The sequence below is a fragment of the Monodon monoceros genome, unplaced genomic scaffold (assembly GCF_005190385.1).
Source record: "Monodon monoceros isolate NGI ecotype Baffin Bay Population unplaced genomic scaffold, NGI_Narwhal_1 Super_Scaffold_6, whole genome shotgun sequence".
NCBI classification, from domain to species: domain Eukaryota; kingdom Metazoa; phylum Chordata; class Mammalia; order Artiodactyla; family Monodontidae; genus Monodon; species Monodon monoceros.
In genome coordinates this window covers 64,290,931-64,317,488 of record NW_021703783.1, presented here as the reverse complement: position 1 = coordinate 64,317,488, position 26,558 = coordinate 64,290,931, and the positions used below count along the sequence as shown (strand labels likewise).

At 37.0% G+C, this 26,558-nt stretch overlaps 2 protein-coding genes and 1 pseudogene across 7 annotated transcripts in view; 2 read left to right on the top strand and 1 right to left on the bottom strand.

Annotated features, from left to right (window-relative positions):
• Positions 1 to 3,644, bottom strand: part of METTL25 (methyltransferase like 25) — a 165,813-nt gene extending 162,169 nt beyond the window's left edge. For all 6 annotated transcript variants that reach the window (XR_003791041.1, XR_003791040.1, XM_029204799.1 and 3 more), the window contains exon 1: positions 3,359 to 3,644. Coding sequence is in view for 4 of the 6 variants with exons in the window: in XM_029204799.1 (XP_029060632.1) it covers positions 3,359 to 3,614 (256 nt within the window). In the remaining 2 variants the exon portion in view is untranslated. The remainder of the gene's footprint in view (positions 1 to 3,358) is intronic.
• On the top strand, positions 194 to 1,460 carry LOC114885222 (annotated as a pseudogene).
• An 89-nt stretch (positions 3,645 to 3,733) lies between the features above and the next one.
• CCDC59 (coiled-coil domain containing 59) lies at positions 3,734 to 8,566 on the top strand. Its single transcript, XM_029204800.1, has 4 exons — positions 3,734 to 3,952; positions 4,928 to 5,264; positions 6,373 to 6,472; positions 8,221 to 8,566. The coding sequence occupies exons 1-4, from the start codon at positions 3,799 to 3,801 to the stop codon at positions 8,380 to 8,382; spliced, it is 753 nt and encodes a 250-aa protein (XP_029060633.1). The 5' UTR covers positions 3,734 to 3,798; the 3' UTR covers positions 8,383 to 8,566.
• The last annotated feature ends 17,992 nt before the right edge of the window (positions 8,567 to 26,558 follow it).

Genomic DNA, 26,558 nt, shown 5'->3' with positions numbered 1-26,558 from the left:
TTCTGCTGCCAGGGTCCTTGTCCCCACGGTGTGCCACAGCCAGCCCCTGCCTCCGCAGGAGACCCTCCAACACTAGCAGCTATCAGCAGGACCCTCATCCCCCGTTACTTTAGCACTGTGTTTTAAATACTGACCTGTATTACATTCTCAAACACTCAAAAGAATCCTACCACAGCTCATCCATCACAGTGGACTGAGACAGCGTGTGATGGTCACCCAGCACGGGAAGCCCATGTTTACCAAGATGTGTACAGAAGGCAGGCTGACCTTGGAGTTCACCTTTGATGATCTCATGAGAATAAAAACATGGCACTTTACCATTAGACAATAGAGAGTTAGTCCCAAGAAGCATGCTTGCCATGCATGCACAAGATCCTCAGGTCCTGGATCAGCTGTCCAAAAACATCAGGATGGGGCTAACAAATTTCACCGTCAACTACCTCAGGTTGTGTGTAATACTGGAGCCAATGCAGGAACTGATGTCCAGACATAAAACTTACAACCTCAGTCCACAAGACTGCCTGAAGACCTGCTTGTTTCAGAAGTGGCAGCGGATGGTGGCGCCGCCAGAACCCACAAGGCAACCGACAACGAAACAGACAAAAAGAAAAAAATTCCACCAGCAGCAGCACTGGGAACACTGCCAACAGCACGGGCGGCAAGAAGACGCCAGCTGCCAACCTGAGTCTGTCCAGTCAGGTACCTGGGCTAGGAGCGATCCCGAACTGCAGCCTCAACCCTGGGAGGGATGGAGACCTGTGTCATTCAACAGCAGTGACCCCTTCTGGCCAATTTAAGGAGAAGCATTGAGGGGCCCTGAAGGAGTCACTTCCAGTCCTCCTCAGAGGATTTGATGGTGGTAGGAGAGCCAACTCTGATGCGAGGGGAGTTTGGGGATGAGGACAAAAGGCTAATCACTAGATTAGAAAACACGCAGTATGATGCAGCCAACGGCATAGACGACGAGGAAGACTTCACCAGTTCACCAGCCCTGGGGAACAGTAGCCCATGGAACAGTAAACCTCCCACCACTCAAGAGACCAAAACAGAAAACCCCCCACCCCAAGCTTCCCAGTAAGATTGACCTGCTCCAGAATCCACTGTCAATAGCCCCTGTGAGTTGCAATCACTATTTCAGATCCTTACTCACAGCAGAGAAAGGAAGAGACATTAAAACTTTTCCATGCAAATAACTATTTCTAAACCACAGGGATCTGAGTTTCTTTCTTTCTTTTTTTAATTGAGAGGATCATTCCAAATAAACTTCCATGACCCCTCCCTGGAGACCTTCACAGGTAACACAGATACTGGCAGTGATCGTAATTATAAAATAAGAGCAAAAGCTAGGCTTCTCCTGGCTCGGTTTTAACCACATTTGTTAATTTCACTCCCCCCGCCCCACCCAACCATCCAACAAACGCCATATTGTTAATAAACCCTCAGTGCTCAGGATCTCATTCTATGCCGAACCCAACTACAGATAGACTTTTTAATATTGTAAAATATTTTCTGCTTTTTGATTTGCATCTGAGAGTTACTTGTTTCAGTAAAAAAAGAAAAGGAAAAAAATCCACTTTTGGAAAGTAATTTAAATGTACCTTTATCTTCTTTTCCCCCTTCACCTTTCCTTTCATAAGGTAACAGCTAAGAGGGCCCAGCAGGGTAATTTATGGCCGAGCTAAGGTCAATTGGTCCTCCATCCTGAGTTGGTTCAATCGAGCCCGAGTGCTGAAACAAGAAATGTCTTTTTGTCATCAAAGGCACCAAGGCAGATTTTTATGTCAAGAAGGGCACTTGGCCCATTTAGAATGTAGGCGTTTGTAAAATTTCTGTTGATCCAAATATTTTCAAGCCATGTAATCCATTAATTTTGTGGGCAGTTTAATAAATCTGAAACTCTTTTGTGTTTTTCTTGTATCTGAGTTGACTGTTGTTTCTTTTCATAGTATATTTCCTGTATAATATTTTGTAAAGCCCTAACCTGGTTCTTTTATGGGGACTTTTCTTTGGGAGCAATTCCAGTGTATTTATGTGAAACTTTATTAAAAAACTAATTTTTCCATTTGCATATTAATGCGTTTCTCTATATGTGAAAAGACAGTGGCTCCGTGTATTATAAAACAGCTGGATTTTATGTATGCTTTACTGTTAAGTGTGCCAATAATACACTGTGTTAACGACCAAAAAAAAAAAGTGCCTAACTTTCCAACAATACACAGTGACTTTAAAGAAACCAGTATTTACCAAGTTCTATCATAGGAAGGCCCGCCAGTAGTGCTTTGCCTTCAGAGAATGCTCAAGTGAATAAAGTTCACCAGCAAGGGCAAGGTTAGGACAGCCTGGAAACAAAGTAGAAGAAATCCCAGGATCCTGCTGGTGTCTTCTCATCATACTACTTCCAAAATGTACTTGCCTTAGTAGAATCTAAGTTTCAGTAGTAGATATTTTATAAACAGTTTTCAAAAGAGATAGCAAATATTCCCGGTCTTCACTACTACCATCCTAGCCCACAATCCTCTCATCTCTTCCTTGTATTACTGAAATGGCCTTCTAACTGGCCTCTCAGATTTGCCCCACTAGTCTGTTCTTCAAATAACTATCACAGTTATCTTTTCAAATGTAAAGTATATTAAGACACTATATTGACTAAATTGCCCAAAGCTTTCTCATCCTACTTCAAACCCAGTATCCTTCCGAGGCCCAGAGAGCCCCGCGGGATCCGGCTCTGCCTACTTCCCTGGCCGCACCTGCCACTGCCCGGCACCTGGCTTTAGCCACTCAGACATCTGAACCTCAACCCACCCCGCTCTTTCCTGCCCTGGGCCTCCGCGATTCCGTGGGCCTGAAATCCCTTCCTGTGGCTCACTGCAGCCGGCGCCTTCTCATGCTCATGACCAACCAGGTGAAAGCAGCCTCCTCACACAGTCGCTATCACAGTTGACTGGTTTTATTTTCTTCTCGGCCATAATCACCATTTGAAATGATCTTGATTGTTAGGTGTTGATTTATCTTCTGCTGTGCTCCACATGCAATCTATAAGCACTGTTCCCCTCCGGTTAAGAAAATGATTGTTTAATTACTAAATGAAGAAAGGTCCTAGCAATGTTTCTTGCTCTCTTTAAACTGTGGAAATACACAAGCACCCATGGAAGACAGGGGATTCGGGAGGAGAGTCCCGCCCCACGCCTCCAGGAAGCGGAGAAGGGGCTCCGCTTGCTACCAGGCAGCGCATCCCTGCCCCGCCAGTGCCAGTCCCGCCGCGTACCTGTTTCCGCTCGACTTCCGCTACGGTACACCACCCTTCACTGGGCGGGATGTCTCTCCGCCTTCCTGAACGCCCCGCCCACCCGCCATTCACCTGATCCACTCTCGGCTTCCACCTGGAGGCGCGCCTCCGAGGGCTGGGCCTCCGCCTCCGCCGCCGATCTCAGCGCCGCCAGCACTGTCTCCGGGGGCAAGTCGACCACTTGCTCCCACACGGACTCCGTGTAGAAGTCCACCGTATGTGCACTGGAAATGGACAGGGCTTCCGTCAGGAACCGCAGCAGCCCCTGCAACTTGGCATGCAACGTGGACAGGTCTTGGGTCACCGGGAGCGGCCCAGAAGCCGCCATGACGCCCACCCTCCCGGGCTGTAGGTGGCGCAAACGTGGCCGCAAGGCAAGGGCTCAGTGGAAAGTATAGGCCGGATAAATAGAATTCCGATCTGGACTGTGGGTGGGCGGCTGATTGCTTCTGCCTGATGACGTATTTTTTACCGCGCCAGTTGTGTTTTTCTGGCGCCGTGGTTGGTGTGCCATGGCGCCGGTAAGGCATGCAGCAAGGGGGCAGACAGGGAGCTTTGGGTCGCGTGGCGAAGGAGTTTCACTGGTCGGATTCAGAAATAAGAATATGAAACGGAGGACGTGGCGACCTAATCATCCGCAGGCCTTCGCGGGGAGCGTTCGCGAGGGTATGTATGTAAGAAGGCAGCCTTTTACAAGTCCTCGGGCCTGCGAAATCTTAGGATACGCGATCCGCCCAAGCTGGGAAGGATTTAGGAACCAGACCGAGCCGTACTTGGGGCAGAGAAATCTATTCTTAAATCTGCTGAAGCCGTGGGCGTCTCAGAGTTCTGGACGGGAAGGCGAGGCAGTGTTGCTCTAAATCTTTCAACATTTTCCTCGACTTAATCCCATTTTTTAATGAGAACTCTTTTCGTCTACATTTTCCCCGTGAAACCGTAAGCAGAGAGAATCTATGAGTCCATTTGTGCATGTATTACGGTAAAGGATAGAAGGCGAGGCCGGAAATGTACTGCCCCACACTCTTGCTGATTACAAATACCCCAGAGCCCTCCAGTCTTCTCTTACTGTGTTTATTTGCTTCGTTTTAGTTTGTGTTTTTCATTTTGTCTTGCTGTTTGTAAGTACTTTAAAAACCCATTTGGAATGTATAAATCTTAAATAGGTAGTTTTCTGATAATTGCTGTTGAGAAAGTCATACACCGTCTTTCCTCGTTTGCGTTGAATTACTTTAGAAAATCAGTCGTATTTTCTCTAACGTAAGGTAATAGATGCGAGGGTTTTTTCCCGGAGGTATTTAGTGAAGACCTAGGTTAAGTGTTTTAGATGAATTAAGAAATCTGTTTGATTTGTGAGTACAATAAGTTGGAGTTGTGCAACACTCTACTCTTTTTTCCTTCTTTGAGATTCTTTAGTTCTGCACAATTACCGTTAGCCTGGTCTTTTTGCGAAGGACCAGTATACTGTTCATTCCATTAGCTTAAACTTGTTTTCTTGAAATAACGTTTTACAGCAAAACATAATGTAATTCTAGCACCTAAACGTGATGATATAAAAGGTTTTTAATTTTAATTTAGCAACTACATTGTTCATGCAAATTTTTTTCTCAGAAAGTAATTCATGACTGATATATTCTTCAACAGGACAAGGCTTTGCATTTCGAAGAAAACTAAAAATTCAGCAAAATTACAAGAAATTGATATGGAGGGAAAAGAAGGCTAAAACCTCACGGGAATCCCAGTTCACGGATCGGTACCCTGATCATCTGAAACATCTCTATTTAGCTGAAGAGGAAAGACTCAGGAAGCAGCTTAGAAAAGCTGACCAGTCTTTGTTAGAACAAGCTGACCAGCCTCTGTCAGAAGAACAAGTTGATCAGCCTTTGCCAGAAGAGCAGTGTAGCACTGACCAGGCTTTGTCTGAAGAACATTGTAGCATTGAGCAGCCTCATCCAGAAGAACAATGTAGCATAAGAATAAAGTATGTATTACCATCTTTTGAAATTCTTCATTGTAGATGTAAGTAGGGTTTTAGGAAAGAGATTACAGAACAATTTCTATATTAATTGGGATTTTTCTTAAGGCATATTAGAAGTCACAGGTAATTATGTGAAAATATTTTCATGGAGGCTTTCATGTTAGCTTAAATGACTATAAATTAAGTCAGGTAGGCTTAATAGAAGAAGTAATGGAATGGGAATTAAGAGACCTGGGTTTTAGGTTTCAGCCTCTCAAGTACATTTAACTTACTTGGACCATGATTAACTCCTGTTATTAATGTATGTTTTTAAAAATAATTTAATTTTTGAGAGGTATTGTAGTGTAGTGCTTAACATCGTGGACTTTGGACCTGGCTTTAATATGTTTGTGCCCAATGTCCTCTTCTCTAAAATGCAAATAATAATAGTAAGTATGTAATTTATAGCTGCCATGTTGTACAACCCCAGAATGGATTATTTACACGCTATGGTATCTTAGACCTATCTCAGATGTTGTGAAGATTAAATGAATTCATTTATATAGGTATTTAAAAAGGCATGTGATACATGGGAAGTGCTACATGAGTTTTAACTGCTACTACTACTGTTATTATTAACCTGGATTTTTTTTTTTTCCAAGAGGACATAGACTTGGTTGCAATTAAAAAAATAAATGAAACGGAATAGAGACAAGTTGGTCAAAGAACTTTGGGATTAAAGTTCATGTACACCCACAAGGTCCTTCATAACGTCCTTCAAATTAGTGCCTTTTTCAGTCTGTCATTTCTACCATTCATATGCTGGTTTCCTATTTTTAAACATTTTCAGATCTTTCAGAGCTTTCTGTATTTTCCCTGGTTGAAATATTTCTCCAAGACTTTCCATTTACTATTTTCTATATCTTGAAAGCTGTAACAAAATTTCTAATATGTTATTTGGACATTTTAATAATAAAATTAATGTCCTCTTCCTTTCAAGTTCTCTTCACCCCCACCCCTTAAGTTGCATTAGTGAGATTTGACTATACAAATACTATCTGACATAATTGTGTCATAATTTTGGTTGTATTATTTTTAATACTTGTGATTTGTTTTCATTTATCTTGCAAAGTTCCATTACTATTCCAAAGAAAAATAAAAAGAAAACATCAAATCAAAAAGCACAGGAAGAGTATGAGCAGATACAAGCTAAGCGTGCTGCTAAGAGACAAGTAAGATCTACTTTTAAAATATTTAGATTCATGTTCTTTTATCCTAAGTGTATATGTAAGCTTTTCTTCTTAATATGGGGCACATAGTATGCCCTCTGTAAGTATTTGCTGAGTAAATGAATAATCTGAGAAGAGCTGGAGAATTTCAACATTCAGATTCCTTGATTGTTTATATTACCCTTGAGAGGTGATAGTAGTAGTCAAGAATAGGATTTTAAAGGTACTGCTCATAGGTTAATAATATGAGCATCTGGGACAGTGTTTCTCAAGAGTAAGGTCCAGATAGTTGCATTTTTTTTAACAAGTGCCTCAAGAGGTTATGCGTAATAAAATTTGAGAACTACTAATTTTTAAAAATGTAGATGATTTTCATAAATTTACATTAAAGAGTTGGTTTTGCTTATTAAAAACCTTACTAGATTAACTTAGCAAAAAGTTACCACACTTTGTTATCATTCAGAAACCCAAAATTATAACAGCCTTTTTCAAATGAGCAGAACAAAAGTATCCACAGCTTCAACAAAATTATTTTATTTGTGGTTTCTTGTTTCTTATATTGAAGCTATATTAATCTATCACTTTAAAAAGGAGAGCACATCGATCAAAAATACCCCAAAGATGGTGCTGACATATAATTTCTTTTATGTCTTAGCTTTACAAATCGTGTAATTAAGAAATCTGCAAGTTTAACATCTAAAATTCGTATGATTATTCTTAAACTGATGGCAGACTAGGGTAAAGCAGAAACATTTCTCCATGGAAAAACTGGACCTTTGTTTCACAGTTAGTTAAGATTATGCATTTTTTTAACCAACCTTCTGAAACCTGCCACCTTTGGAAATAGTATACCAGATGGAATATGGACCATTATACTGGAAAACATTTACTGTTTCAAAAAAAACTTCCTTTATGTATGTATAAATGTTACATCTTTGTAACCGTGAAAATTGAGCATCAGCCCTTTATTTGTAAGGTGAAGATAAATCCTAGCATAAAAAGTTTTAAAAGGATGGAATATGCTGTGACGTATATGAAAGCACTTTGTTAATTATGTCACCGTACAAATGTAAGGCTGTATCATTTGGGGGCTATATGCATTACAGGGGAAACTGAAAAACAGTTCACATATTGCATTATTTAAGAATTTTTAACTTTTATATTTAAGAATATTGTATTTCAAGTAGTGATTTTCAGGTTTATATAACTTCAAATTATTTTTCTTTAAACTCCAATGAATTTGAGTCTTTTATCTTAGCAAATCAAATGAGCATGATTAATTCTTAAATAATCAAAACCATAATACCTAGCACAATATTTTACATATATATAGCTTGTAGTCAGTAAATGCTTCTTGAATTAAATCTGGATCAGATGGCAAATTTAAAAGAATACCAGATATTCTGGAAATGATTTGTGTTACATGGACTAGATAACCTCTAACGTCACTTCTGACTCTTCGGTGGATCTAATTAAATGTGAAACCATTAAATAAATGTGCCTTCTTTGTGCTTTAATTTTATTTGTATACAAATAATTAAAATTGTTTAATAACTTTACATTATTCTATGGCATAGCATGTATCATAGCGGCAAAGAGGGTACACTGCTGCACTTACGAGTAACACCTCACATTTTGCAAAATATAAGACAAACCTGAAGTGTTTGCATGGTGATAGCTATTTCAACAAAATTATTGAACAATATCTATTGTTTGTTACTAATGAAAATTATATATGTTAATAATTTCAGGAATTTGAGAGGAGAAAACAAGAGAGAGAAGAAGCTCAAAGGCTCTACAAAAAGAAGAAAATGGAAGTGTTCAAAATATTGAGCAAAAAGACTAAAAAGGGGCAACCAAACTTGAATTTACAAATGGAGTATCTTCTAAAAAAAATACAAGAAAAAAATTAGGTCAGACATGTTGCCTGATTAATCAAGGGTTAAAATATCTGCTGGCTAATGAGTTCTCTTGTATATGTACTGTCCCTCCTAACAGTTAACTAAATTTGTCAACACAGACTGGATTGCTAAGCTATACTAAATATAAAATGTCCAAATATTTTTTGTTTTTCTAAAAGAAAATTTTCTGTATATGCTCTGCATTATATATGATTTGTTTCTTAATTATTTGCTGCTGAATGAAGGTTGGCCTTCAAAACTGAAAGAGGGAACTTCCCTGGCAGTCCAGTGGTTAAGACTCCATGCTTCCACTGCAGGGGCCACAGGTTCCATCCATGGTCGGGGAACTAAGATCCTGAATGCTGCTTGGTATGGCCAAAAAAAAAAGGAACTGAAAGAACCTGCTATTTGAGCAACAGGTTCAAGCATGTAATAACTTCTATACCATATGAAATTCAGATGAAATAAAGTGTTTTGGAAATAAGGGAGCAGAGCTTTCAACGAATCATTTCAATCAAATGTTTAAATTTAGCAATCAACTATAACAGTTTTGAAATTCCATAGTAATGGAATGGTGAAGGAGGCAGAGACTCCCCTTCGACTTTTTAATTTATTTTAAATTAAGTACATTTTATAGGGGGACGGTCTTTCCAGAAACCTGTAAGCAGGTTTCTACCTTTGGCCCCCACCATATTATAGTGAGGCCTTTATAAAGCAGAGTTTGATATTTATAACCTTTTCCTTAAGTGGATGTACATAGCTTGCTAGTGTAATATTTTTTGAATGATGATGGTAACCCAGCAGTGTCACAGCAGGAATTAAGCTTTCCAGATCCCGTGGGACCCTATCATGTAAGAACATTGTTACTGGACCTTACCAGTGTTGTCTCTGTTGGTAGGTTTGTCAGCCAAGGGAAAGTACTGGAATACTGCTTCTCCTGCCTCCTTGCAATCACTGTAAAATGAGAAAGGCTTGGTTATCATCATTAAAACAAAAGAACTGCAATAATATTTGTAAAACATTGCATAGTAACGTGCAATCCTTTATAAGTGGTAACAGATGCAGCCCAATATTGCATTAAGGTTTTGGTAAGTCCTCCCACTGTACTGAGCATTCTGCATTTAAAAAGTACAAGGAGGGAGACGCAAGAGGGAGAGGATATGGGGATATATGTGTATATATAGCTGATTCACTTTGTTATAAAGCAGGAACTAACACAGCATTGTAAAGCAGTTATACTCCAATAAAGATGTTAAAATAAATAAGTAAATAAATAAATCATGCCAGTCATAAAATGCAGTGTGAAAGAGCAAATTCTGAATATAAAGAGATTTTGATAATACTAGATAGGAAAGATCAGGACCACAAATGACACCCCATGATTGGGACTGCTCCACAGCAAATCTATACTTTGCAAGATACTATCAGTGTTTGAAATGCCAGAGAGAAGATACAGTGTGCCATGCTAAATGCACGGTGATAAATCTAACTTCTTGCTGAAAAATTTCTTGCAGTTTATTTGAAGTGTGCAGGGCATGGACCCCTGACAATTGGCATAAACTGGTTGGCATTATGATGAGGCTGAAGCCATCCCCAGTTCTCCTTCCTACAGACCCATGAGTTTCTATTATAGAGTTTGTACTATGAATTGTCTTTGACAATAACAACTCTTGGGTTCTGGGAACATAGTGTCCAGGATAACTGCTGTGTAAATCTGGTGAGTGTGAGGCAAGTGTTATAATTACTTTGGATGTTCTATTCTTTGGACCTTTTAAAAATTGAGACACACCATAGACTTGATGTTGAATTAATATTAACTTTTGAGGAGCTGAATGAGCTACATCCATTTCCAAGTAAAACACACAGGCTGCAGCTGCTGTAGGAATCCATCTAGGCATTAACATTTCTGGCTGTGAGTGAACAAAATAAGAAACTGGAAGGGACTTGTTGGACTTCTACCTTATAAGGGCAAGAGAATTGGATTTGGGGTTTTGAGTTTTTTGCCTTTGGACATTAACTTGAAAGGTAATTTAATATATAGACTTTATTTTCTCCCTAGGAGTTTGAAAGGGAAATATTTATACTAAAATGTGGGACATCTGCATTTTACTGGCAGTTTAACACTGGGCTCTCTTTAAGTATTTGGATAATTGCCATTGAGAACACTTGATGGAGTCACCCACGGAGCTGAGAGCCTTACATCAGAGATGCACACTTCATGGGCCTAGTGACCCTGGGTTTCACAAATAGATATATTGAGGTATAATCAATTGAACATATTTAAAATGTATAATTTGGTGAGTTTGGGCACATGTAATCACTCATGAAACCAACACCACAATCACAAATCCATCACCATTATCTCCAAAAGTTTCTTCATGGCCCTTTGTCATCAATCCTATCAGGGGCTCCCCAGATGGGTCCCTAGCAGCCACTGATCTGCTTTCTGTTACTATAGATAATCTGCATTTTCAGAAATGTTATAAAATTGGAATTATCTACTGGGTACTCTTTTCTGTCTGGCTTCTTTCAGTCAGACAAATTTGAGGTTCATCCGTGTTGTTGCATTTATCAATAGTTCCTTTTTATTGCTAAGTACTCTATGGTATGGATGCATCAGCATTTGTTTATCCATTTGCCTGTTGATTGACATTTGGGTTGTTTCTAGTTTGGGGCTCCCACAAATAAAGCTACTGTGAACATTGTGTATAGGTCTTTGTGTGGACATATGCTTTCATTTCTCTTGGGTAAATGCCTGGGAGGGAAATGGTTCAGTCACATGGTAGGTATAAAACATTCTAGGAAATGTGACATCTCTAAAGAGATTAAGGCACTGGAAAAGTGGCTACCTGCTGAAACTGAGAAAGGGGCTTGTGAAGTCAAATTAGGGACCCAGCAATGACACTCAAGATATAGCACTGTCTGCGTTATATCTATTTGTATGCAGGCCTTTCAATGAGGATGCTTCATTTTCTGTTTTAAATCTCACCACTTATCTCAACCTGTTCCTTGGAGTACTAATAAAATAACTGGGGAGGTTGCCTCCAAAAGACATTGAAATCTATGATCTTACTAGTCTTACAAGTTTTACTAATTTCCGTTGTGTGCCTCTGCTCCAGCAAGCTTACTTGAGACTTGCTCTGTAACAACATCATGAAATTAAAGGTTTGCCAGGTGGCACCACATCAGAACAACCCAAATTATAGCAGTTCATTCACATGTACCGTCCTCTCCGGTGCAATGTTAGCATCCTTCTACTTTTTGGATTAGTCGTGAATAGAATATTGACTCTACTGACGTAAGCAGAATATTGGAAAATGACCTACTAAGATTCAAATGAATCCTTATAACCCCCACTGAGGTCATCCCAGTATCCATTCAAACTTGAAGAAGTCTCAGGAATAAAATTCATTCCTCTGAGTCTATTAGAATAAGGATGGCCACATCTTAGTGCTTGCAGTACTCCCACACAGCCAGTTAAAAAACCGATCAGAAAAGGCTACCCCTATTTGTTCAGGATCTCAAGGTGAGCAATAGAATTGTGATCCCTAGATTCCTAGTAGTTCCCAACACAAATATGCCCTGTCCTTCGTCCCTGAAAAAGTAAATATTTCACAGTGGTCAGTTTATATGCAGCTTTCCTTACTAGACACAGATAAAGACAGTTAATACTTGTTATTTTTGTGGGAAAACTAACAGTATATCTAGATGGTTATACCTCAGGGATTTACAGAATTCTCATATTTCCTTCCATCTAAACAAGTCAGTCTAAACAAAAGGATTTAATTTTTCTTTGAGAGTTCATCCTTGTACAATATGTAGATTACTGTGCCCTCTTAATCTAAGTAGTTCACAAGAAGACTTCATATAGCTCTTTTCAATATCAGCTGAAAAGCTTTACAAACCATGTAGAAAAAAAGCTATAATTTTGTTAAGAAATTGTATAAATTATTTGGGTCAGAATCTGTCAGCCATGGATGTTTTCCATTCACCAGAACAGAGATGATTCCATTTGACCAACTTTCTAAACTAAAAAACAATGAAAAGAATTTTGGGGGGATTAACTGGTTATTGCGAGCAATAAATGCCTAATTAAAAAAAAAAGTAGCTCAGTCCTCTCATGAACTTATTAAAGGAAAAATTCCTGAGTCTCTTCCATGCGAAGCAGAAGTGAAAGCAGCTTTCTCCACTTTCACTGCTTCTCTTCAACAATCCCCCACTTTGGGTACCCCTAACCATGTCGAACCCTTCTCCTTTTGTTCATGAGAGACAGGATGATATATTAGGAGTATTAGCTCGCCGGAGCCTGTAGGTTGCCTCTCTTAACCTAGTCCTTAGTTTAGTAACTGAGGCATACTTTTTATGCTTGCAGAACTCGGCAGCAGCTGTCAGACTGGTTGAAGCCTCTGCTAATATGTTATTTGCTTCTCACTGACTCTTTGGTTTGCACCTGCTGAACAATCATTGTTACTTTTAGACAACACTCAAGATTTCTCTATCAGCAACTTTTCCATTTATGAAGCCCTTTTTATCTCTCTTACACATCACTGTTTAACATAGTTCAAACCTTACTCTTGTAATTTGATTTCTTTTCAGGATGAAGGGGAAACATGTGACTAGCAATAACTGAGGAAAGCATGCCCAGGACTGATCTTACAGAACCCCTTTTAGTTCATCTTGATTTAATATGGTTTATAGATGGATTTTATTTTAGAAATTACAAAGGCCTCCTCTTTTTTTGTATCTGCTGAAAATGCAGCCATTAAGGGGCTCCATTTCATATTTGATCTTCCCAGGTAGCAGAATTAATAGCTCTGACTGAAGCCTTCATTGTGGCAAAAGACAAAAGATATGCTTTTAGAATTGCTCATGATTTTGAAATGTCATGAAACCTAAAGGATTTGTGACTTCTTCAGATATTTTGACTAACTGGGGGAACAATATCAATGATTTAGTAGAAGCTATTCAAAACTCACAAAGAAAAAAATGGTTATTAAATAGAAGCACGTAGGCAGACCAAAAGCCAACGGCAATGTCCTTGCAGGGCTACATGCTAAATGAGCAGCTTTTACCACCCCAGCTGTATGAGATGCTTCTCTCCCCACCAAGTTGACGTCCTTCCCCATCAAACCTTCGGATGGATAACTGCTCAGTTTAAGCCAGCTACAGTTGACTCACAGCCATCAGACCAACCTTCTGAAAAACAGAATTGTCCATCACAGGGATGGAGGCTAGAAGTCTGAAATCAAGGTGTTGGAAGAGCCATGCTCCCTGGGAAGGCACTAGGAAAAGATCTGCTTCACGTCTTTCTTCTAGCTCTGGCTCCTTGGCATGTATTAGCAAACTCTAGTCTTCACGTGGTGTCCTACCTGTGTGCATGCCTTTGTTTCCAAATTTCCCTTACGATAAAGACACCAGTTGTATTAGGACTCACCCTAATTACCTTATTTTCACATGATTACCTCTGTAAAGACCTTACCTCCAAATAAGGTCACATTCTGAGGTCCTGGTGGTTAGGACTCCAATATATCCTTTTTGGGGGATACAATTCAATCCATAACACATACCAACTTGAAAATGCTTTTCGACATTACTGAACACCATTTCTGTTCTTATTATGGGCTCATGTTTCACAGCGCAAGCAAACTGCCAACCAAGCTACCAACTACCAAATCAGTGGATTTCTACTCACATGAGACCTTAAACAGGCTGAGTCAAAAAAGTCTCCAGAAGCAGACAAGAAGCAGTCACTTTGCCCAAGAACTGTGAACCAAGGAGATGACAATGGATATATAGCCCATGCCTGAAACTGACAAAATAAGACAGCTGAATGAATTTCTTTAAAACAATCATTCTCTTTTTGTAATTATTGTTCTGGTATTCTTGGTCATTTAACCCAAATATCACTAGATCATTGTTTTCTTTCAGCATAGTTGAGTTTAACCATATGCAGTTCTTGGTGTATTCGAAATACATGGTTATAGTTAGCCTGTGCCTTTGCAATAGCATTTAGTGCAGAAACACTTGGGTATATGGGAAATTAGTTTGTTTTTTTTTTTTTACTGAATATCTCCATGCTATTAGTATCTTGTAATTCTAGTTATTATGCAAGGCATCTGTGATTACTCTAGTCCCCAATGACCATGATCCATATGAGGTTTGGGAAAACTTTCCTGTGTTTCTCTGCAGAGGCCCAATTTACCTGATCAAAACCCACACAGGCCATGAGGTCTAAGTGGCGACAACTTTTGTTACAACTCAATTTCAGAGGCTAAAAACAATAATAGATAATGATCAACACAAATACATGTCACTTTCAGGTATAAGTAAGAAATAAAAAATAATATAAAAATGATAGTGGGATACAATACCAAGGGTCTTCAGTGCAAGTTTTCTAAGGTTTGATTTTGAGTAACTCCTTCTTCCCTATATCAGGTTGGTGAAACCAGGGCTTATTGCATGTTACCTGTTAGCTGATTAGGCTTAGAAATTTAGCCTACCTTATGTCAACCTTACAGATTGTACAGAATCCATTAGTGAAGGCAAAGCAATATTCCATCCACCAAAATTAGTTCATCACTGGCTAGAAGGTTTGCTTGGATCAAGGAAAATTTCTACTTGCAGTTGTGTTTATGGTAATACAGTACAGTTGTATAGGTTTCAGAAAATTTTTCAGAAAATCAGCTTTTGCTAAACCTCTGATATATAGTGACACTCAAAGATGATTCTATGCTAGAGTAGGCTGAATTCCTTATGGTCAAACTTTCTCCTCTGGGATAGAGGGATAACCACAAGAAGGGACAGATGAACTTTGACCTCTTGGGCACACTACATACAAAGCAGAGGCAGCCAAATGCCATAATCCCAAATTGGGGAAATCACATATAATGCAGAGGTGCTTTGATGGTGGAATCCTAAAATGGGCACCATACAAACACTCTAACCCAGCCTAGGGCTTACTTAACCCACCAATCCAGATATAGCCATCCAATGGACGTCACTGAGAGATCTTGTTTTCCTAATATGGAACAGAGATTGTTCACCATCTCAGGGTTATAGAAAACCTAACTCCATTTCTTATCCCCCCAAACTTTTTTTGTGAGAGCCTCCTATATTTGGTCTTTTATTATTATACATATGCATACTAAAATTATTTTATTATCATATACTATTATTATAGTATATGTAATATTAATACACTAGAAATAGAGAAACTAGTAGAAGGAGCTGGTTTCATAGAAGTGGAAAAAGTCAAGTAGATCTTTAATACCATTCACTCCCACTTGCCATCCTTATGAGAAAGTCTTTTAGAAATTCTGCTTGAGTTAATACCATGGCAGTAGGATTTGAAGGTGACTTTTTGTGCTTTTAAATGTAGATTAAAACCTGACTTTGTTTAAAAAGCATTAGCATATCTGTGTGACCTGCATTTTATGCTTGCTTTTTGAGAAGAGTAGTTTGGATTTCTTTTTTCCTAATCTACATATAATTTGGCGTAGTATCAGTGTATCATTTTAAATTGTAAACATTCACAATAACTGCTTCCTTTATTAAAAAGTGATAAACTACTGCTAAATTCACTTATTACATTTACTCCCAAACTGCTTTTCCAAGCAAATTTATTTTTGATATACTTTATTAACAAATTAATTAAAAAAACAAATCTAAGTTTTGAATCAGAGAAGAGAGGCCTAAAATTTAGAGCAACCCATGCCTAGCCCTTTAAAATTATTTTTTTGAGATATATTCTGCAATATGGATTAACACAATTCATAATTCTGGATATTTCTATATGCTTCCCAGGGTGTATATGCTATCATCAACTCTGAAGGCTTATCCACATTATTTGATTTAATAGAATGTTTTTACATTAGTGGCCTAAAAAGTAAGCCATCCACAGGAGTCATGACAACAACTTTTTTGTATACAAAGAAGCTTTAGCAATAATGGAATACATATTGTTCTCAAAATGAGAAACCACTAATCTAGTGGTAAAGGAGAGAATAGGTCTTTGCTCTTCATTGAAATAGTTTAAGAGTTTGCAGTATTCTACTGTCTCAATAATGCCTAAAGCCGGGGAACATTAATAATTTATGTAAAGTATGACAGGAACATATGTTTGAATTATCAACTTACATATTTACAATTTGACTAAGGATGGAATTTATGTTTAGAGTTGTATTACAAAATTATTGTTTTGCCACTTTTTAAAAAGCTATTAAAGAGTTGGAGAACTAGCTCAAATGTTCAATCTTGGGACACACTGTAGATGACAATTTCGAGTTTGGCTTCTGATACTATGAAATGGGACAAACTGCCTCAAGATTACACATTGAAATAGTAATAAATACTACTTTTAGGCCTTACTAAAAATGGCTCAATTAACTGTACTCATGTACATTTATTTCATTTATATTTCATAGAAACAGAATTTTAAATATAATTTAGAATTTAGAAGTGGGAATCTATGAAGTAAAATACTACTTATTTACTCAAGGTCACACAACGATTTGGTTTCTAAGCCAGAGACAGAAACTCAATTTCCTAACATCTACCCCAAGATGCTACATGGATAACTCTAGAAATTCCATCTGTGAAATTTCAATCAAGACAGATATTTAAGCCCTTTGAAAAATTTGCTTACCCTGTAATTCCACATTTCAGACTGATTATTATACAGTAAGCCACAGTTGGGTTTTTTTTGGATAGTACATGCTGGCACAGCATTTTGCACCACTTTGGAGTAACCATGACACACACACATTTGAATAAATTAATGTCTAGTCTCAACTGCCTCTTCTTGGTTGACCAGTATAATCTTTGCAGACTTTGGAGTCAGTGGAAAAGGAAGAAATGATGAGAAAACCATTTAGAACCATGTTAAACGTTTACATGAAAATTAATCACAAGTCTACTCCTTACAAGCTGTGTGACATTACAAAAAAACTACTGCCTTTGTGCCCCAGTTTACCTTTCTGTAAAATGAGCATGATAATATAGGTTCATAACTTATTTTCCAAAACCCTTGGGTCCAAGGGTGTTTCAAATTCAGAATGTTTTGGATTTTAGATAGGTAATTCAGTGCAAACACCATATGTTTACATAACAGTCACAGTAGGGATTCAAGCAGCATATTAAAATTACTGCAGCAAAATGAATAAATATTCAAACTAAGAGATAATTCAAGAATAAAAATAGCCTCATATCAATTCAGGTCAGATTTTTGCCTGTGTGAAAAACAAAACAAAACAAAACAAAACAATGTTTTCAGAGACTTTTGCCTTTCAAAATTATAGCTGAAAGATTGTAGACCTGATATAATATGTAAATCATAGAGTAATTTAAGTGGATAAATAAGTTATTTCATGCAAAGCACTTATACTGGTAACTGACACATAGTAAGTTACCTAATTATTATTTTAATATTGTGTATCTCATTTTTTCTCTGAGATGTTACACATCGATTAAATCAACTTGTTTGCAATAAAATATAGTCAGTTGCCCAAAATTATACTAAGATCTTTATATACACTATCTCATTTACTCCCCTTATCAGTCCTCTGATAAACACTATTATTGTTGCCATTTTCCATTGAGGAAATTATCATTCTTTGTAATATACTCCCTTAATCAAATTTAATAAATTGATGTGCAATCCATGCTTCACACATTTCATACAGAGAATAGTATTCACCTCAAATAAATTCCTCAAAATTTGTTCTTTGCGAAAAAAGTTTTCAAAATTGCACTTCAGTTGATTGAAGCATCTTGTTTCCAAATAGGAATGATATTCATTACTTATTTGATGAAAGTTTCTTTTAAGCCAGTGACTCATTTTACAATTATAAAAATGAAGAAAAGATATTCAAAATTATCAAACTCACATATAACATGTTTCTAAAAAAATTATAGTTAAGAACTATCTATACTTGTCTTTTCTTATTTTCCAGTATCAGATGTATACACAAAAGGGTTCTCTTAGCTATCTGGTGGCCAACAAATTTTTGTAGAGTATGAACTATGCTAGAGAATAAGCCAAGCAGCAGTACATTTAAAAAATGTATAAGTAAATGAATATTATAGATTTTCCCTAAATATTAGAGTCAGATGAAAATGCAGATTTTTTATAAAGGAAAACTATGTAAAATTATGAACTACTAATGCATTGGTATACATCTTCCCTGTATAGTGTCTTATATTCCACTTACTATATTACAAACATATTTTTATATCATTAAATAGTCTGATAAATCCTTATATTAATTATTTATAGGTAAATAATATTTAATAATGTTGAGCCATAATCTTCTAATTAATTGCAAATTATTGACTTTTAGATTATGACTATCCTAAAATGAAAAACAATGTAATGAAATTTGTGTATAAAAACCTTTAAACACTTTTTGAATATAATTTTCTTTACATTTCTGTCTTACATAAAATATCTATACAAAAATTCATAACACATTTTATGTTAAACTAAGCCATAATGTGTATCAGGTGGATGTTACAAAGTATTCCTTTTTGTGCTTTAAAAAAAACTCTTGGACTTCCCTGGTGGCGCAGTGGTTGAGAGTCCGCCTGCCGATGCAGGGGACACGGGTTCGTGCCCTGGTCCGGGAAGATCCCACATGCCATGGAGCACCTAGGCCCGTGAGCCATGGCTGCTGAGCCTGCGTGTCTGGAGCCTGTGCTCCGCAACGGGAGAGGCCACAACAGTGAGAGGCCCATGTACCGCAAAAAAAAAATAATAAATAAAATAAGTAAATAAAATAAAATTTAAAAGATTAAAAAAACTCTTTTGGATCACACAAATATTCAATTTTAATGGAAAAAAAATATAGAAAAAGACTGTCTATCTTTCAGATCTGAAAGAGAGTGAAAAAAATATGATTATTTTTTCCAACTCCTCCTTACATAGGCTTATTGAAAGATGAAAGCTCCTAATTATATTGTTTTATCATAAAGCTATGATAATTACCACCATTTTTAAAGAAAGGATATTTTGTTTTAATTAATTTGAAATGGTACTTTGTACAAATGGGAGATAGAAAAAAAAATCACTTTGTGTAACTGGCTCCAAAAAACATGAAGCTCCACCATCTGGATTCAGATGACATGATACTATACATAGAAAAATCCTAAAGATGCCACCAGAAAACAATTAGAGCTCATCAATGAATTTGGTAAAGTTGCAGGATACAAAATTAATACACAGAAATCTGTTGCATTTCTATACACTAACAATGAAATATCAGAAAGGGAAATTAAGGAAACAATCCCATTTACCAGTGCATCAAAAAGAACAAAATACCTAGGAATTTATTCCTAGGAGGCAAAAGACCTGTACTCCAAAAACTTTAAGACACTGATGAAAGAAATTAAAGATGACAGACAAACAAACAGATGGAAAGATATACCATGTTCTTGGATTGTAAGAGTCAATATTGTTAAAATGACCATACTACCCAAGGCAATCTACAGATTCAATGCAACCCCTATCAAATTACCAATTGCATTTTTCACAGAACTAGAACAAATAATTTCACAATTTGTATGGAAACACAAAATGCCCGGAATAGCCAAAATAATCTTGAGAAAGAAGAACAGAGCTGGAGGAATCAGACGTCCTGACTTCAGACTATACTACAAAGCTACAGTAATCAAAACAGTATGGTACTGGCCCCAAAACAGACATATAGATCAGTGGAACAGGACAGAAAGCCCAGAAATAAATCCACACACTCATAGTAAATTAATCCATGACAAAGGAGGCAAGAATATATAATTGATAAAGGAAAGTCTCTTCAATAAATGGTGCTGGGAACACTGGACAGCTACATGTAACAGCATGAAGTTAGAAGAGTCTCTAATACCACATACAAAAATATAGTCAAGATGTATTAAAAAACCTAAACATAGGACCAGGTACTATAAAACTCCTAGAGGAAAACATAGGCAGAACATTCTTTGACATAAGTCGCAGCAATATTGTTTGGATCCATCTCCTAGAATAATGGAGATAAAAGCAAAAATAAACAAATGGGACCTAATTAAACTTAAAAGCTTTTGCTCAAGAAAGGAAACCATAAACAAAATAAGAAGACAACCTATGGAATGGGAGAAAATATTGCAAACAATGAGGCCGACAAGGGATTAATTTCTAAAATCCCAACAAGGGATTAATTTTGATATTAATCTCATACAGCTTAATATCAAAAAAACAAACAATGCAATAAAAAATGCACAGAAGACCTAAATAGACATTTTTCCATAGAAGACATATAGATGGCCAACAGGTACATGAAAAGATGCTCAACATTGCTAATAATTAGAGAAATGCAAATCAAAACTGCACTGAGGTATCACTTTACACCAGTCAGAATGGCCATCATCAAAATGTCTACAAATAATAAACGCTGGAGAGGATGTGGGGAACAGGGAACCCTCCTATCCTGCTGGTGGAAATGTAAATTGGTGCAGCCACTATGGAGAACGGTACGGAGGTTCCTTAAGAAACTAAAAATAGAGCTACCATATGAGCCAGCAATCCAACTACAGGGCATATATCTGGAGAAAACTATTTGAAAAGATACATGCAACCCAATGTTCATAGTAGCACTATTTATAATAGCCAAGACATGGAAGCAACCTAAGTGTCCATCAACAGATGAATGGATAAAGAAGATGTGGTATATATATATACAATGGAATACTACTCAGCCATAAAAAAGAATGAAATAACGCCATTTGCAGCAACATGGATGGACTTAGAGATTATCATACTAAGTGAAGTAAGTCAGACAGAGAAAGGTAAATATCATATTATATCACTTACATGTGGAATCTAAAAAATAATAATAATACAAATAAACTTATTTACAAGACAGAAATAGACTCGCAGACATTGAAAACAAACTTACGGTTACCAAAGGGGAAAGGTGGGGAGACATAAATCAGGCTTTGGGGATTAACAAATACACACTACTATACATAAAATAGATAAACAACAAGGACCTACTGTATAGCACAGGGAACTATATTCAGTATCATATAATAACCTATAATGGAAAAGAATCTGAAAAAGAATATATATATATATATTTATATCTGAATCACTTTGCTGTATACCTGAAACTAACACAACATTATAAATCAACTATACTTCAGTAAAAAAAAAAAAAAAAAAAAAAAGAAGCAAAATAATGACCACATTCCTTTTCAATAATATCCTGATATATTGTAGTATGTTTCTAGAAACTTTCGGTTCTCTAGAAGATTCAATCTTATACAGATATTCTAGAGAGGAAATATGCTTTCATTACATATGTTTTTTTGTTTGTTTTTGTTTAAAGCAATTAACATTAGGTCTCAAAATGACATTCTGGAATTATAAGTTCCTTAAATTAAAAAAAAAAAAAGAATGGATATCCAAATTGAGGAACCCAAGAATGTGGGTTTGATGGGCATAGGTTACAGGAAGAATGGGGATCCGGACCATGTATTTCTTAAGTCTGATTTATTCCCCTCCTGTGCATATAAAGAACCATTAACAATATAATGATTAATTTCAGAATAACAAAAATGTCCAGCTATCATCCTGAGATTTAATGAGCCCTTTTCTGGAACACATGACATTTGTTCTTTCCTTCTAACAGATAGTCCCCTTTGAACCAAAGCTAGACAATTGTACAAAGGCTGTCTGGCCTGAAGAATCCCTTATGGACTAAGTAAAAAACTTGAATTTAGCTTACATTTAATTTGTAAGTAATGTAACAATCCACACTTTATATTAACAAATGTTACTACAACACAGATAGGCGACCAATCGTTATTCTTTACCGTCACATTTTGTAGTTAACGTAGTTATATATATAATAGTTAACATAAATAAACAGGCAATACAGCATAGGCAGGGAGAGCTGTGGACATGTTTCACCCCGATACTTTATAGTTAATAAATGGTACTATATTTGAGATAGGGAGACCTTTAGACAGGTTGGCCTTCTTCATCTCATGTAATGCAATTGAACATTTCCCCAGTAATACTGATCAAAATAAAGAACAAAGTCTATATGTTCTCTGAACTGTGTTACAGTTTATAATTCCCTGGTTATAATACAGATTGACCTTTAATATAATGCATTTTGTTTTCTAAAATGAGATGAGAACATAAAATTTGCATTATCTAAAGTCACAGCATGAGACTGCTTAAACTCTGCAGCTGGATGTTTATAGCTGCTTTTCTCCTAATTCTCTTTGTAGTGCTGTAATTGGATGTGCTACATATTAAAATTCACATCTTTTGTGCTGATGTTGTATTAATGCATTTTCTCAAGTTGAGTGTTCAACTGTGACAACACAAATAATATAAAAATATAAAGGGCTCTGCTAACCCCGTTTTCTTCCTTTTGCTATGAATTAAAGAAAATGACCTCATTATGACAATGGATTTCTCCATGACCTACTACTTTCTTATTTCTTTAACGTCCTCTCCTGATGCTCCTGTATATGCAATTTATGTTGTACTAAAATTCTCATGATTCAGTAAGAATTGAACCGTGATGCCACACTAGGTAGGAACAATGTTGTAGGGAAGAGCAGTTATTTTAGATGTACTTAATTAATTGAAAGTGGGATGTAATAGAAAAGGGATAATCTTGGATGACTTCCAAATTTGTATTTTGTGTGACATACTGAAATGAAGTCCTAAGGGCAGGGTGGGAGGGTAAGAATTTGGAAATGACATCAAATCATATCCTGTGGTTTCTCTACACCTTGCCTGTACCTGTGTACATAGTTTTCTTACGAACCTCTTCTCCAGTTTATGTCACCTGTTTCCTGCCAGGACCTTGACTGGTATAATAACTGGTACCCAAATTGGTCTCAGGAAGCAGAACTTCAAATTTTGGAAATAGATTGCTCACATATTTCAGGAGTGCTGGGAATGGACATGGGTAATCCATGACATGCAGTGACATTATGATTACTCACATGATCACTTATTTTAGCATGTGATGAAGTATATGGGCAGGCAACAGTATTGGGAATTCAAGTGGAGGTAAAACTCAGTTGTTATAGCAAAAACAGTGATTATAAAAGTTGTGGTGGGCTTCCCTGGTGGCGCAGTGGTTGAGAGTCCGCCTGCAGATGCAGGGGACACGGGTTCGTGCCCCGGTCCAGGAAGATCCCTCATGCCACGGAGCGGCTGGGCCCGTGAGCCATGGCCGCTGAGCCTACGCGTCCGGAGCCTGTGCTCTGCAACGGGAGAGGCCACAACAGTGAGAGGCCCGCGTACCGCAAAAAAAAAATAATAATAATAATAAAAGTTGTGGTGTCACCTGGCTCTTTCTGATGGCCCTAGAGAGTATATACGTGGCAAATGAACAGTTGAAAACTAAAAATATCTGGCATGGATGATTAGAAAGTTTAAAAAGAAGTCTTGAAGGAGTTCCTCATTTCCTATGGCCAGAGGGTGAGAACCAAGTCCAAGGTCCAATTCTGAGGATTTCAGAATTCAAATAAATTCTCAAGTGGGCCAGGTCTCTTACACTGATAGAAAAGTATTGGTGGCAGAAGGGGTGGAGTTTTAAACCATGAGAAAGCATCATTTGAGTAGCAAGGATGAAGCTGGGAACTTTGATGTTCTCCCCACTCCCACCATCAATTCACTCAAATATAAGACATAGAGAGGAAAAAAAAAAAAACTCTTCTGCATAAAAGCCTTTCAATGACTGCACTTGCATCACAAACTAACTCCCCTCACAACACACCCATCACTGCTTATGGACGAGGATTGCTCTATGAGGAGATGGCCCACACACCCAAAGGAGTTCAGGACCTCTCCAATCTTTATTGGCAAGAAACTAAAGAATGGGTGTGGGAGTGGATTTTAAGGGATTAGACCAAGGAGGATAAAATATAAGGCATAATAAGGCTGAATCACTGTCATGGATGCATTCAGCCAGAATATGAAATTTAATATATTGGCCTAAGCATGTGAAAAGTTGTTAATAATCTGATGAATTGGCTCATTGAAGCCTGGACTCATCAATAACCCACATTTTACATGTGGAAATGCCTGACCTTTGCTGGTATACTCTAAAGGAAGAAGTCCGAAGGCTCAAAAAGACAGAAACGTTGGAATGAATCCACTCAGCCCCTTCCACCCATATCCCAAAGATGGATACTTGAGAATACTTCCTTCATCAAAGCTCTAAGAAATGTATTTATTACTGAGGAGGCTGCCAGCCTGGTAGGTGTGGAATTTTAACTGGCTGCTAACCACAGCCATTATTAAAAATTAAATTAATTATCCCCAAAGGCTTTATTAAAATAATTCTTCTTTCCCCAACTATATATATATGTGAAGCAGGAACTCCTTCATATACTTCAACCAGAACAACACATTGCAACAAATTGGATACAGAAACATATATGGGATCCCAACCGTCTTTTATTAAGTCTGAAAAAAATAAAGAGATTTGCAAAACTATGGAGTAATGTCATTTTTCTTATTATGTTTTTTATTTTAGAAAATAGTTATTTTAAAAAATAGTTATTTTTCACAAACTGCATTACTTATGTTAGCATGTAAGCCTCTCTACTATCTTATTCATTCATTTTAAATAAATAAATATTTTGAAATTGTGTGATTTTAACTTATAATACAGTGAATGGTGAGATATACGTGTATGTGTCCATGTATAGTAAAAGACTTCTTTCCTTAATAAATCTTAAGAGTTTAAAAAGAAGGGGTTCAGAGATAAAAAAAAGTTTAAGGACCAGTGCTTTAGACCATTTTTCTGCCAGATAGTCAAACAGCTCCCTCTCTCATCTTTCCTTAGGTCTTTATTAAAGATCACCTACAATGACTATCAGAAGTAAAATTGCAATCTTTTCCTCTGAATACATATCTCCTATCTCCCTCCTTTGCCTTATTTTTAAAAACTTATCACTAACTTACATGTATCTTATTTATTTTATTTACTGTGTGTCTCTTCAGGTGAATATTATAAGTTTCCGCAAGGCAGGGAAATGGTATGCCATATTTCCCACTGTATCTATAATGTCTAGAAGAGAGCCTTGTATGTGGTAAATGTTTAATAAATATTTTTAAAATATATATTATCGTTTGAATAAATATTTTGTTGAATGAATAAATGAATTTCAGTTATCAATTCTATGGATAGGCTTCTCTGACTTCCCTAATCAGCTAGAGCAAGAGTTCTAGTTTTGTGCCATGGACATGTCAGAGTATATTTTTCTAAAGTTTAAGAATATTATCATAAAATATCGAATGAACACTTGTAAAAATGTATTCAATTCATTAACGAGGTAACTAGCAGGAAGGTTAAGTTTGTTCAAAGGAACAGATGTTGGGTTGTCATTGGAAAAATAATACCAAATAAGCTTTCTGGTTAGATACAAAACTGGTTAATACCCTACAGAGCAATAAAACCATAATTTGGGGGATTATATTTTCTACTGAAAGAAAATAAACAGACAAACATACACAAGTTACCGTGTAAAATCATATGGTCTGGGTCTTTAATTGATAGGTGATAATGACAAACAAACAATAGAATTATTGATTTCTCTGGGTAATAAAATATTCTTTGGATTTCTCTGTTAAACAATATTCCAATATGACATTGAAAGGATATATTGCTCTCCCATCATCTTATTTCCAAATTTTAGACAGTTTTTCTCGAGCATTGTCCTTGTATGATCATAAGTAATCTCCAAAGACTATGCCTAACCACAAAAATGGTTGGTGTCATTGTGTTTTGACCTAATTATTTACATAGGCTTACTGTACTGAGAAGTGCTCATTAATAAAGGCTCATAGAAAATACAGGGTTGAGCAAATTTAGGCTAGAAAATTAACTTTTTTTTTTTTTTTGTGGTACTTGGGCGTCTCACTGTTGTGGCCTCTCCCATTGCGGAGCACAGGCTCCGGACGCGCAAGCTCAGCGGCCATGGCTCACGGGCCCAGCCGCTCCGCAGCATGTGGGATCCTCCCGGACCGGGGCACGAACCCGTGTCCCCTGCATCGGCAGGTGGACTCTCAACCACTGCACCACCAGGGAAGCCCTTAGAAAATTAACTTTTATCTAGAAATTTCATAAGGAATATAGGATTGGACTTTTAAAATCTTTATTTGCTCTTTTGTTTTGAATCTAGAA